Source organism: Suncus etruscus, chromosome 2 (assembly GCF_024139225.1).
Source record: "Suncus etruscus isolate mSunEtr1 chromosome 2, mSunEtr1.pri.cur, whole genome shotgun sequence".
Classification (NCBI taxonomy): Eukaryota; Metazoa; Chordata; class Mammalia; order Eulipotyphla; family Soricidae; genus Suncus; species Suncus etruscus.
In genome coordinates this window covers 67,885,072-67,899,035 of record NC_064849.1, presented here as the reverse complement: position 1 = coordinate 67,899,035, position 13,964 = coordinate 67,885,072, and the positions used below count along the sequence as shown (strand labels likewise).

Below are 13,964 nucleotides of genomic sequence, written 5' to 3'. Positions count from 1 at the left end.
TGCTAATTACTTTGATCCTATACCACAGAAGCAACAAATTTTATTATTTTCATGCATTCATTTAGTCTGAACTTTCATAGAAAACCAATGAGGTAGGTAGTTTTCCCAGCTTATATAGATGAATCACAAGATCACAGTTAAGTGTTAGAATTAAATTTTGACCTTGAAGTCCCAACTACAATATAAATCTTTATTTAAATAAGGAAAAAAGCTACTATACAAATAATGCTCTTCAGGTGAACCCTGAAGAGCCATGGCTATGAATTGCTTAGGTCTGTGGCGAAAGTGCTGCTATAAATTTTTGGGTTTAGAGATGACACCATCTGGATACCTTTGCTTGAACCGAGCAACTACATCTGGATCTAGCAGATGGATGCCATCTAACTGGTTTCCAAGGGTGATCCTAAAGTAAAAGGAAAGAAGCAAACCAAAAATATTAGAATTAAGTTTGATATTGTTGACCTGGAAGGATAGCTATAGGACTGAGCCCAGGTTTTACATTAAAGAAGCTCATGGTTCCATTCACTGTACCCAGTGGTCCCCTGAGCATCCCAGAAGTAATCAAGCCCCCAAGCTTTGCCGTAAGTGGCTCCGTGCCAAGAAAAAGGCTCAAAGATTAATATTGATGCCAGTTCTTTTTTTAAACTTCAGTATGGTATTATGAATTAGATTCTGATGTTAAAATATTAATAAGCGATTAATAATCACGTAAGAGTTATAGATAGAGGTTGGGTGCTTGGTTTGTATGAGGATGACTCAGGTTCCCATATGGTTCTCCAAGCCTATCAGGAGTGATTGCCTGAGTGCAGAGCCAGGATAAGCCTTGAGTATAACGAAATGTGTCCAAGAAAAATAATAAAAACAAAAAGAATCAGTCATTGATGGTTAATCAGGTCTACTTCACAAACAGCTATGGCTAAGTAAAATGCCATTTGCAGGTCAGCACATCTTTTAAGCTACAGAGTTGGGGATTATATTCTTTTTTTTTTTTTTTTTTTTGGTTTTTGGGCCACACCCGGTAATGCTCAGAGGTTACTCCTGGCTATGTGCTCAGAAGTTGCTCCTGGCTTGGGGGACCATATGGGACACCGGGGGATCGAACCGCGGTCCGTCCAAGGCTAGCGCAGGCAAGGCAGGCACCTTACCTTTAGCGCCACCGCCCGGCCCCGGGGATTATATTCTTAGTAACCACTAGGGGGCAGATAATATATCCCAGAGAACTAAGAGTGGAGACCCAAGAGAGAGAGCACTGGCTCTTGAGGACTTTAGAGAGTCCTAAAACACATTGGGTTTCCAATGCTGTAGACTCCCACAAAACTCTTTACCAGTTTAGGGAGCATACAAATAAGAAGGAAATTATACTACTATACTAATCAATCAATCAACAGTTTTGCCTTTTTCCTGGTCCCCTTACCAGTTGGGTTGCACATTGTGTGGTCGTCCAAATAACTCAATCTTGCGAGTGCCAGGGGATAGTCTCTCAATCATGCCATAGATTTCATCTGGCTTGTGACTGGTGGAACGAACCTAGGAAATAAAGGCTGTTAGCTACTTTTAAAGTACGCAACATTATAATTTTAGCCCTCCCACCCCCATTAAGTTTGTGATCTAAATGAGAATACTTTAAGCAGAACACCTGACTTAAGTAACTGATATCAATAAAATTGCATGTGTGAACTTTGGATGCTGGGGAAGCACCTACCTCAGCTACAATCACATCACAGTCCAGACCTTGATTGAAGCCTTGTGGATTTCCTTTGACACCAACCTGCTCATGACAGAAAAAAAGATAAACAATGAAATCCTTTTTTTTTTTTTTGGTGGTTTTGGGTCACACCCAGCAGTGCTCAGGGGTTACTCCTGGCTCCATGCTCAGAAATTGCTCCTGGCAGGCACAGCAGACCATATGGGACACCGGGATTCAAGCTGATGACCTTCTGTATGAAAGGCAAACGCCTTACCTCCATGCTATCTCACCGGCCCCTACCAGGAGCAATTTCTGAACCCTTAGTCAGGAGTAACCCCTGAGCGTCACTGGATGTGGCCCCAAAATAAAACAAAATCTCCATATTTATTTTATTTATTTATTTATTTATTTTTGGTTTTTGGGCCACACCCAGCGATGCTCAGGTGTTACTCCTGGCTCCATGCTCAGAAATTGCTCCTGGCAGGCACGGCAGACCATATGGGACGCCGGGATTCAAACCGATGACCTTCTTCATGAAAGGCAAACGCCTTACCTCCATGCTATCTCTCCGGCCCCAATGAAATCCTTTTTTAAATAAGAAATCAAACATGGGGCCTGGAGACGTGGCACAGCACACAGGTGACACAGGACAGATCTCAGTTCAATCCCTGGCATCCCATATGGTCCCCCAAGCCAGGAGTGATTTCTGAGCACATAGCCAGGAATAACCCCTGAGTATCACTGGGTGCAGCCCAAAAAACAACAGTTCTTTTTGCTCCACCTACTGATATGGATCCCACTGCTGCTCACCAAGCAGTGTTCCTTCCCATGGTTCAACCAGTGACCTGTACGGCCTGTCCGAATGATGCGCTGCAGTTGATTAGTCTTCACCCAGATAATTTCATCTACGCGTTCATAACTGTGGGGCGAAAGAAAAAGAACTATAGCTTTAACCAATGTAGGAGTAGTACCATCTACAGAGGCAGGGGAAACTCTCAGAGAAGGAAACATCTTATCTAGCAATTTAGACTTCAAAAGAAACCAACAGTCCAGAGTGATAGTACTGTGGGTAGGATGTTTGCCTTGCATGCAGTCAACCCATAAGGTCCCCTGAACACACCAGGAATGATTCCTGAGCACAGAGCCAGGAGTAACCCCTAAGCATCACTGGGTGTGGGCCCAAAACAAAAAGAAACCAACATTGATAGCTACTTACCCCCAAAGGTTCAGACATTCTCTGCCCAGTTCCATGGCCCTAGAAGAAATATGAATTAAATTGCTACTTCCAAGTTCTTTCCCCTCTCCCTTTAGGATAATTGATGTGTTGTATTCAGTAGATATTTAATGAGTCCATGCAAGTACACCATTAAGGAAACAGGATGGATGGATGGATCTAAGAATGAAATATTAAGACATTGTAACTTCTCAATGGTCACTCTTTTTATAAGGAAAAATGTACTTAAATTAATGCAAGGTATCTTCTTTTTTTTTTAAATGACTCAGTAATACATTTAATAGGCCAGGAAAACCCAATATTGTACATCCAACCAGTACTCACTCTACACTATGTATCTTCCCACACCTACATTATCTTTGAACTGTATTACCTGCCTGTGACCCAGAGGAAGAGAAAGCCATCATCCTGCAGTACTGGTATGTTGAGCCTGCGCATCTCATCATCTGTCAGGGTCCCATAGGGCAGCTCCATGTGAATATCCCAGGGTGGGTCAGCCATCACAACTGCAAACTTGCCCAAGATACTGACGTCCAGGTAGCGGATATCACAACAGATCCACTGCATGAGGCAGCAATTTGGTCATCTTCCATTTCTTCACTCTCAGATTCATGGCCCCAGTCCCTTTGCCATTTGATTTTCCTACTCCCTTACAAGCATATTCTATCCCACTCCATTCCCAATCAGCGAGATACTGCTGACTACTGCCCTGCTTTCCTACATATTATGCATCTTACCAATAAAAGTCCACAAGTTGAGAAAAGTTGTCTGAGCAGATAGGTACCTGAGGGGGGAAGAGTCGATCTGCACTGGAGTCACCTCCAACACTCTGTGTAAGAGCAAGTTCTTGACTCGGTGTATGGTCCTTGCTTCCAGGGGCCTCAGAATCCACGCAAGCATCAATTTCATAATGAACATATTTGCAAGTATCCATGTGGAAACATGTATTAAGGAAAGAGCAGTCACCTAATGACTCATCAGTATGTTTATTGATGATTCGTCTGAGGAAATAAAGAAGAAAATCAGTACAGGGGGTCTGGAATTAGATCTCAGTTTAAGAGCTTGATCATTAATCACTGACATGAAAAATCCTAATTCACAATTAGAAGTCATGATCAAAGCAGAATAAAATACTTAAGAGCCTTAGTTCTTGCTTTTTGTTTAGTTTTGTAGCCACACCTGGCTGTGCACAGTGATAACTCCTGGTTCTACACTCAGGAATTAATCTTGATGGGCTCTAGGGACCATATGATATGTCAGATATTGAACGTGGGTCAGCTGCCTGTAAGGCAAGTGCTCTACTCACTGTACTACAAGTCCTCTAAGTTCCTGTTTAATGTGACTTACTGAGACTCAATACAAATGTCTTGATATTACGAGAGCACTTAAAAATAATATGAGGAGCAGAAACTTTTTTTTTTGTTTTTGTTTTTGGGTCACACCCAGCAGCACTCGGGTTACTCCTGACTCTACGCTCAGAAATTGCTCCTGGCAGGCTCGGGAGACCAAATGGGATGCTGGGATTCGAACCACCATCCTGTAAGCAAGGCAAATGCCCTAGCTCCATGCTATCTCTCCGGCCTACCTTCCAACTCTTGACATACTTACACACTAAACATTATTAAAAATAATACCCTGGGGGTTAAAGAAATAGCTCAACGAGCTGGAGTTCATGCTTTGCATGAGGGAGACCTAAGTTCAGCCCCCAGCATAACACCTTGAAGTCACTGAAGCACCTTGAGAAACAGCCCCAAATAAGGAACAGCTCTTGAGTTAAGTCAAATGTAGACCTGCCCCCTCCACCCCAATGGAAAAAGACTACTTCAAAGAGATCCATTTCCACCTCTCTCCCTCCCAAAAAACCTGAAGTGGAGCTTTCGACAGGGCCGGTCTGCATCACTGGCTTTCATGCACTCCTCCTTGGTTCCATAGTCACAAAACTCTTGTACTTGGGCCCGACCTCGTGAGCGAAACTTTTCAACAATAGATTGTTCCTTAGCAGTTGTTGTATTTAATAGCTCTAAGATCTCCTGACTGACCTGTAACAGAAGAAATGTTATACTCGTAAAGAGTTGGTAGATAAACTTAGCCCTTAAACTGCCTCTAAACTTCAACATAACATCTATTTACCTTTGAAGAGTAAATTGGCTAGTAAGAGAAAATTAGAAGTATAGAATAAGTTTTGTCACGGGTTTAATCTTTTCTCACAAATCTGCATTTGGGATGGTGTTAAAATGCTAGAAGCCTGGGGCCAGAGCCACAGAACAGCGGGTAAGGCGTTTGCCTTGCATACAACCAAAAAGGATGGACGAGGGTTCAAATCCCAGCATCCCATATGGTTTCCCCTCCACCCCCCAGCCTGCCAGGGGTGATGTCTGAGCACAGATCCAGGAATAACCCCTGAGCGCCGCCGGGTGTGACCCAAAAAATGAACAAAACAAAGCAAAACAATACTAGAAGCCTGGGTCAGAGAAAGCACAGCAGTAGAGCATTTGATGAACCCGGGTTCAATTCCCAGCATCTCATATGATTCCCCACGCCTGCCAGGAGTGATTTCTGAGTGCAGAGTCAGGAGTAACCCCTGAGTGCCACTGAGTGTAGCCCCTCCTCCCCCCAAATACTAGAAGCCTGGTTCCTATTGCTCAGCATTAAACTATAAAACTATCTTCCTCTCAATAAGAAAGTATTCATTCCCAACAAAGATAAATCAAGGCACAGTGCTAATTATGTGCCAATTTATTATTTAGCCTATACAATAGATCTATAATAGAAAATACTTTGATCATCCTCACATTTCAGGCTTAAGAAAAGTTCATTGAGGCTGAAGAGTGTTTGGCGTGTAGGGTGCTTGCCATACACATGGTCAGCCCTATCCATCTCCTACCCATCACAGGTGTATGATGCTCAATCCCAAAAGAAGTTAGTTAATCCATGAATTCAAATTCACATAACATAGTAAATGGCCAGGAACTTGTGTGGATCCAGGGCCTAAGAGCGAACTCAATGGACTGAACACACTTTATATATTGAAGGCATGGGTTTGATCTCCAGTAACACTTGGTCCCTTAAGCACCACCAGGAGTGATCCCAAGCACCACAATCATCAACATTAAAAAAAAAAAAAGAATCGGAGCCAGAGTGAAAGCACAGCAGTAAGGCATTTGCCTTGCATGCAGCCAACACAGGACATATCCCAGTTCGAATCTTGGCATCCCATATGGTCCTGAGCCTGCCAGGAGCGACTTCTGAGCACAGAGCCAGGAGTAACCCCTGAGCACTGCCTGGTGTGACCCAAAAACAAAACAAAACAAAAAAATCCACGGACCAGAGCAATAGCACAGCGGTAGGGCATTTGCCTTGCATGTGGGCACGTGGCCGATTTAGGACAGATCTGGTTCGATCCCCGGCATCCCATAGCCTAGCCAGGAGCGATTTCTAAGCACAAAGCCAGGAGTAACTCCTGAACATCACTGGGTATAACCTGAAAAACCAAAAAAAAAAGAATCCAGTGACAAAATAATTTTGTCAATGGTTTCAGTGGCAAACTAATAGTTTTTAAACACTGGCCATTATTGATAATTCTTTTTTTTTTTTTTTTGGTTTTTTGGGCCACACCCGTTTGATGCTCAGGGGTTACTCCTGGCTATGAGCTCAGAAATCGCCCCTGGCTTGGGGAGACCATATGGGACGCCGGGGGATCGAACCGCGGTCCGTCCTACGCTAGCGCTTGTAAGGCAGACACCTTACCTCTAGCGCCACCTTCCCGGCCCCGATAATTCTTTAGTTATATCAGTTGTCCTATTATGATGATAGGATGCTTAGCAGTGTCCCTCACACCCATTCTCAAAATGCCAGCAGCATGTTACAAATTTCTCCAAGTAATGCCAAACTGGAAGTTGAGGGTGGAGGGCTGAGATAAAAAATCTCCTGTATGGGCCAGGAAAAGAGCTCAAAGGATTTGAGCACATATTTGCATAGGGGTGCCCCTAGTCCAGGGGTGGCAAACAGGATTTTTATCCTCACTCCAAATGGCAAATGCAATATGTGTTTAATATATTATTGTTAAAATTATATGCTTTTGTGTGAGTGTTTGTCTGTTTTGGCAGGTCACTGCGTGGTGTGGCTCTGACTCTCACAGTTTAAAATTTTGGCTCTTTGTGTCGAACTTGTTCGCCATCCCTGCTCTGATTCATAGTACTTCATGGTCTTCCTAGCACCACAGAGAGTGATCCCCAAGCACATGGTGTGGGCCAAAAATAAAAATGCATGTGAGGGGCCAGAGTGGTAGTACAGTGAGTAGGGTATTTGCCTTGCTTTCGCCGACCTGGGTTTGATAGCTCTGACATCCAATATGGTCCCGAGTCTGCCCAGAGCGATTTCTAAGTGCAGGCCCAGGAGTAACCCTTGAGCGCTGCCAGAGTGACCCAAAATCGAACAAAAAATCCAAACACATACACAAAAAGTGCATGTGAAGCACTTCACTTGGGACCTACCTTCTTACTTTGCTGCTCCTTTGTGGACTGCTGATTCAGAAGGCTCTCTATTTCCAAGTCAACATCCGACGCAGCATGTCTTCTTGATTTCTTGACTGGCTCTTTGACTGGCTCTGATGTTGAAGATGCCAGACCAGATGCCAAAGAACTAGCATAGGTCACTACTGCAGAAGTATCCTGTTCTGCCCGCCGCTTCTGCCCTATAATAGTCCCAGTTGCATCCCCAGAATCCTTCTTTTCTGCCACTGCAACCATCATGGCAGAGAGCTTGGAATGATCAGCATAGGTCACAAGAGTTGGATGAGCATCGTCCTGTAGAAGACCTCGCTTCACCTCAATCAACTCCTGAGCTGCAAATTTCTGCAGGAGGCTTTCTACTCCATCCTGTGTGGCAGGAGCATCTGGCTAAGGAAGAAGGGAAGGGAACACAATAAGATACTGACTATGGGGCTGAAGTAATAGCACATCAGTAGGGCATTTGTTTGCTTTACACATGGCCAACCCAGGACGAACCCGGGTTCAATCCCTGGCAGCATTTCTTATGGTCACCAGCAGTGATTTCTGAGCATAGAGCCAGTAGTGACCCCTGAGCCCCGCCAGGTGTGGCCTGAAAACCAAAAAAAAAAAAAAAAACCGGGTCCAGAGAGATAGCACAGCAGCATTTGCCTTGCAAGCAACCGACCCAGGACCTAAGGTGGTTGGTTCAAATCCCGGCGTCCCATATGGTCCCCCGTGCCTGCCAGGACCTATTTCTGAGCAGATAGCCAGGAGTAACTCCTGAGCACCGCCAGGTGTAACCCAAAAACCAAAAAAAAAAAAAAAAAACCAAAAAAAAAAAACAACAAAACATGAACTGAATAAAGGAAGTAGAAGAAGACTGGAAAGCTAGCACAGCATATGGTCCCCTGAGCTCTAGGAGTTATTCCTGAGTGAGAGCCAGGAGTATGCCCTTAGTATTTCCAGGTGTGGCCAAAATAAAATAAAATAAATGAAAGTAGAAGAAATGGTAACCCTGTTCTAGCAGGTCATTACCGTGGAGATGGCAAGCCGTATGGACACCGCATCAGTGGGTAATGTTAGAGCCAAATCAGAGAGATGATGAAGCAACTTCTTCTCTAACTCAGGGTCTGTCGCAAGTTCAGGAATGGTGGAAGCTGTACTGGGTTTAGGACCGCCAGAAGTGGGTGCAGTAGACACTGGGCTATCACTACGAAAAGTTGGTGACAATGCAGCCTCTGGATTCCGTAGATCTAAGAGTATAGAAAAGTCAAAGTAAGATCAAATAAATCTTTGTTTATACATGCTTCAAAAGTCAAATTGTTGGGGCCGGGAAGGTGGCGCTAGAGGTAAGGTGTCTGCCTTACAAGCGCTAGCCAAGGAACGGACCGCAGTTCGATCCCCCAGCGTCCCATATGGTCCCCCCAAGCCAGGGGCGATTTCTGAGCACATAGCCAGGAGTAACCCCTGAGCGTCAAACGGTGTGGCCCAAAAACCAAAAAAAAAAAAAAAGTCAAATTGTTGAAGCTGGAGCAATAGTACAGCAGGTAGGGCACTTACCGTATATACTTGAGTATAAGCTGAACCAAGTATAAGCCAACCCCCCTAATTTTACCCTAAAAACTGAGAAACAGTGACTCAAGTATAAGCAGGAGGAAAATGCAGCAGCCACTGGTAAATTTCAAAAATAAATATATATACCCAAAACAGTTACAATAATTGAGAAATCAGTAGGGGTTAAATGTTTTTCAATATTTATTGCTAAAGAAAAACTATAAACTATTTTAACTTTTTATTTGGTATATTTTTGGTTTTTTGTTTTGTTTTGTTTTTGGGTCACACCCGGCAGAGTTTAGAGGTTACTCCTGGCTCTATGCTCAGAAATTGCCCCTGGCAGGCACAGGGGACCATATGGGGGGATGCTGGGATTCGAACCACCGACATTCTGCATGAAATGCCTTACCTCCATGCTATCTCTCCAGCCCTGTAAACTATAACTTTAAAACTTCAAATAAAGTGCAGAAACCCTGCCTTAACAGGTAATCAAGCTATATCACTATGGTTAAAATTCTTCAAAACTGGATTCCTCCTCCTCTTCCTCATCTATATATCCAAACAGAGCTTCAGCTGTATCTGATATAAGGGTATCAGCATAGACATTGTCATCATCACTGAGTTCGTAGATATCATCACTGCTGTTGGTCGCATACAAAGCGCAGAATATTGTGGGTTAAATAGTTCAGTGGCGGGCCCGGAGAGATAGCACAGCGGCGTTTGCCTTGCAAGCAGCCGATCCAGGACCAAAGGTGGTTGGTTCGAATCCTGGTGTCCCATATGGTCCCCCGTGCCTGCCAGGAGCTATTTCTGAGCAGACAGCCAGAAGTAACTCCTAAACATCGCCGGATGTGGCCCAAAAACCAAAAAAAAAAAAAAAAAAAATAGTTCAGTGGCATCCAGTTCAGTTCAGCCACCTACCTCTTCAGCTCAGCAGCAACTTGTGGACTGAGCTGAAGCCTCGCCCCCTCCAGCTGACAGCAGAAGATGACTGGAGACTACGTGCATTTGATTCGGTTCACGAATCAAATAACCTTTATGCCCCAAGTATAAGCTGAGTTCGAGTTTTGGGGCACAAATTTTGTGCCGGAAAAACTCAGCTTATACTCAAGTATATACGGTACTTAGCATACAGCTGAGCTGGGTTTAATGCCTGGCTGACCATATAGTCCCCTGAGCACCACTAGTGGTGATCCCTGAGCACAGAGCCAGGAATAAGTCCTGAGTATAGCTGGGTGTGCCTTCCTCCCAATATTTTTTTTTTGGATCAAATATTGGGGCTGGAGCAATAGTATACAGCAGGAAGTCTTTGTCTTGCATACAGACAACCTGAGTTCAATCCCAGCATCATATATGGTCCCCTGAGCCCATCAAGGGAGGGTAAGTATGTATATACTCACTTGCACACAAACACACACACACATACATACACAAACAGTCAAATTAGCAGCTTGAGAAATAGTACAGCAGATAAGGTGCTTGCTTTGCACAAGGCTGATATGGGTTCAAACTTGGCACAGCATATTGTTCCCCAAGCACTGCTAAGAGTGATTCCCAGGCAGAGAGTCAGAAATAAATCCTGAGCACAGCTGGTTGTGGCCAAATAAAGTCAATTTAGGAGCTAGAGCAATAGTACTGTGAGTAGGGCATTTGCCTTGCATGCCAACCTGTATCCAAGCCCCACCAGAAGTAATCCCTAAGAGCAGAGCCAGGGATTACTCCAGGATTGCTCTGACTCCTAAGCAAAAAGTTTTAAATAAAAATATAAATTAACCGGCTACAGTTGGGTAGATAATACAGAGAATGAGGAGCTTGCCTTATATATGATCAACCCGTTAGAATGTAATGCATCACATATAGTCCACCAAATACCACCAGGGGTCACTCCTGAGCACAGGACTAGCACCTGAACACACCAAATGAGCAAAATTTAACAATTAGTACAGGGTCAAAGAGACACCACAGAGGTTAAGGCGCTTGCTTTGCACGGGGACAACCCTGGTGTGATCCTCAGCATTGCATGATTCCCTGAGCAATGCCCGAAATAGTCCTCAGGACTGCTGAGTGTCCTCCACAACCCCTTCTCCCAAATACAAAAAAACCATTTGATGCAAGTGTTAATTGTTCAAGGACACTACTGTTCTGAAATCCCTGAAGAAACATGCAAATTTTTCTACACATCTACACTTTTAAGGAAAAGAAGTCAATGTTATATATAAGTACCCAACCTACTGTATTATTGTTTTGGTCCTATCTATCTATATCTATATCTATATATATGGAGAGAGAGGAGAGAGAGAGAGAGAGAGAGAGAGAGAGGAGAGAGAGAGGAGAGAGAGAGAGGGGAGAGAGAGGGGAGAGAGAGAGAGAGAGAGAGAGAGAGAGAGAGAGAGAGAGAGAGAGAGAGAGAGAGAGAGAGAGAGAGAGAGAAACAGAGAGGCAGAGACACACAGTGTTTTGAATCCTACCTGGCTGTGTTCAGCCTGCCAGAATTGATTTCTGAGAGCAGAGCCAGGAATAACCCAAGGAATAACATGAGTACCGCTGGGTGTGGCCCAAAAAACAAAAAAAAAAATTTTTTCCCTCATGGATAACTGCAGTAACTACTCTGATGGGGGTATGACACACTGCTTCCTTCCTCTACTCACCTTACCTCTCAAATTCTATTTAATTATCTAAATCCTAGAGACTCTCATGACCAAGCTGCAAGTGCCAATGCCCTTCTCACTGACTGGATAAGTTTCTGTCATTTCTGCCATGGCAGTATTCATTCTGGAGTCATTTGACACTGAACATACACCATACAATGTATGGGTTTATAAAGCAGCAATCTTCCATTTTCTAGCTACATTTTAAAGACCTTGAGGGCCAGGAACATGACCTTTTCTCTTAAGTCATCCCTTATGAGACTACATGGGGGTTTGTTGTATGAAAATCCTACCATAGTACCTGTTAGTACCCGAGCCAATGAATCTAATATGTATCAAGACAAAATATAGAAAAGTGGAATTAAGTTTGAACTATACGGGGCTTCCACAAGTGTGGAACAGATTCACTATCCTTGTCGCCCCTTATAACTGACTTGCATTCTATCATTCAGAGGGCTTGTACCGGGTGGGTTAAGACTTGACAATCAGAAGGTTCCTTCGATTTTACTACTAGGTAAATTTTACTTCGATTTTACTACTAATACAGGTAGCCACGCGAGGGAAGCTAAAAAAGCAAACTAAAGAAAACACTGTGTTTAGGGGGGTTGGAGGGATAGTAAGCACAACCTTTTGGGTCTTGCACTGCTGCGGTAGGCCAGGTTACCTGACATTTGGGTGCGTCCATAAAAGAAAAAGATCAAAACATTTAAAATTCAAAACCCATGTTTCCAGGCCCCTGCATGCAGCCCAAAGACTGCCAGTCCCCCGAAGTCATTAAGCAAAACCGAGAACTGGGTCGGGCACTGCGGATACAAAAGTCTCTGTCCTGGTTCTCCAGGTAGAGGCGGTGGAAGAGAAGAGACAAAGCATCCGCTTGGAATATGGGGGGAAAGGCAGGGGCTCGGGGACACTACAAAAAAAGGTCCAGTTGCTTCAAGGAGGGGGAGCTGAGAGGCCTGCAAAGGAGCCAGCGGGACAACAGTGCAACAGTGGAGGCAAGTCAACTGTGGGCAGGAGCGACTCCTTGGCCTCTTGCAGGAAGGAAGGAAGGAAGGAGGGAAGGAGCTGCACCTGGAGCCGATCCGGGAAAGGAACCGTCACCTGGGGCAGTTATCCACTGGGGGTGCGGTCTGCCTTTTCACGACGCCCCAATCTTTCCCTCCCTTTCTCCCTGGCAGCCCCGCAGCCTCACCCAAGTGCCCCGAGTCCTGCTTCCTCCTCCGCTGCAATCGCTCCCGCAGCGAGTCCAGCTGCTTCTTGTGAGCCTGGATCGAACTCCACGTGTCCGACATGCTAGAGCTTTTTCCCAGCCTCGAATCCGGCGCGGCGGGTTAGCACCTCCCAGCCCCGGCCCCGGCCCCCAGGAAATCATCCAATTCTCACGCGGACATTTCCCTGGGCTAAACCGGAAAAAGATCCCGGGAGAGGCGCTCAATGGTAGAACGCACTTCCTGTCTACGAGCTCGCCTCGAAGCCGAAACGGGCGCCACCTTGGATACTGGCAACAGGACGGCTACCTTCTGCGGTGGACGGGAGAAGCTCAGTTGTGCTTCCAGGAGCTGTGAAGCTTTGGCGGCCATATTGGTGCCTGGCAAGGCGGCCATGTTGTTTAGGGACCGCCCATGCGGCCATGTTAACTAGTCAATGAGCCCCTCAGCTAATTGCTGTTAAGGGCATTGTAGAGCGGGACATGTGTGGTACCGCTTCTGAAAATTAGGATCACCGATTGCTTTTTCGCAGTTTGATTGAACAGACCTTTCCCATGAAAGCATTGTAGGTTTATGTGTGCCCATGCATTCATTTACAAAGATATTAGATTGATGACCATGGGAGGAAGAATGGGAATGACCAGGGTTTCCTATCTTTGAGAAAGGGTGGATGCCGCAGAGATTTTATAAAGGGTTTACAAATACGTAACCAGTAAGTCATCTGCAAGCAACAGATCCTTGGCATCAGGATAGTTTCTGAGATTCTGATCGCTTTGTCTTCCTTCCTTCTGGATGCAAAACATGAGCTCTTGTTTCTTAAGTTATCTGGTGTGGCATGAAATTGAGTCCCCTGCTGATATATTCACGGTCCCCAAATATCTCCCAAATTGAAAGACCAACTCCCATTCTTCCGTCCGCAATGAATGATCCAGACAGAGTTTTGGGGGGCAAAATGTTTGGCCAAAAGACACTAATCCCTCCGGTTCCCTCTCTCTCACTCTCCTCTCTCTCCCCTTCCCATTCCAACTGCCTCTCCCCAACTGCCTCTGTCCAACAGCCTCGCCCAACCGTCTCCTTTGGCCTCCCCTCCAAGCTCCTTTATTTCTTACTCAATCGCCCCCACCTGGAAAGTTCAGGTGGGAT

At 45.0% G+C, this 13,964-nt stretch overlaps 1 protein-coding gene across 1 annotated transcript; it reads right to left on the bottom strand.

Moving 5' to 3' along the window:
- Positions 1-150: 150 nt before the first annotated feature.
- On the bottom strand, positions 151-13,003 carry METTL3 (methyltransferase 3, N6-adenosine-methyltransferase complex catalytic subunit). The gene is made up of 11 exons (XM_049768611.1): positions 12,806-13,003; positions 8,447-8,664; positions 7,415-7,819; positions 4,785-4,960; positions 3,706-3,922; positions 3,295-3,482; positions 2,904-2,942; positions 2,498-2,606; positions 1,703-1,768; positions 1,415-1,527; positions 151-403 (listed from the first exon to the last, which is right to left on the bottom strand). The coding sequence occupies exons 1-11, from the start codon at positions 12,903-12,905 to the stop codon at positions 292-294; spliced, it is 1,743 nt and encodes a 580-aa protein (XP_049624568.1). The 5' UTR covers positions 12,906-13,003; the 3' UTR covers positions 151-291.
- Between the last annotated feature and the right edge of the window lie 961 nt (positions 13,004-13,964).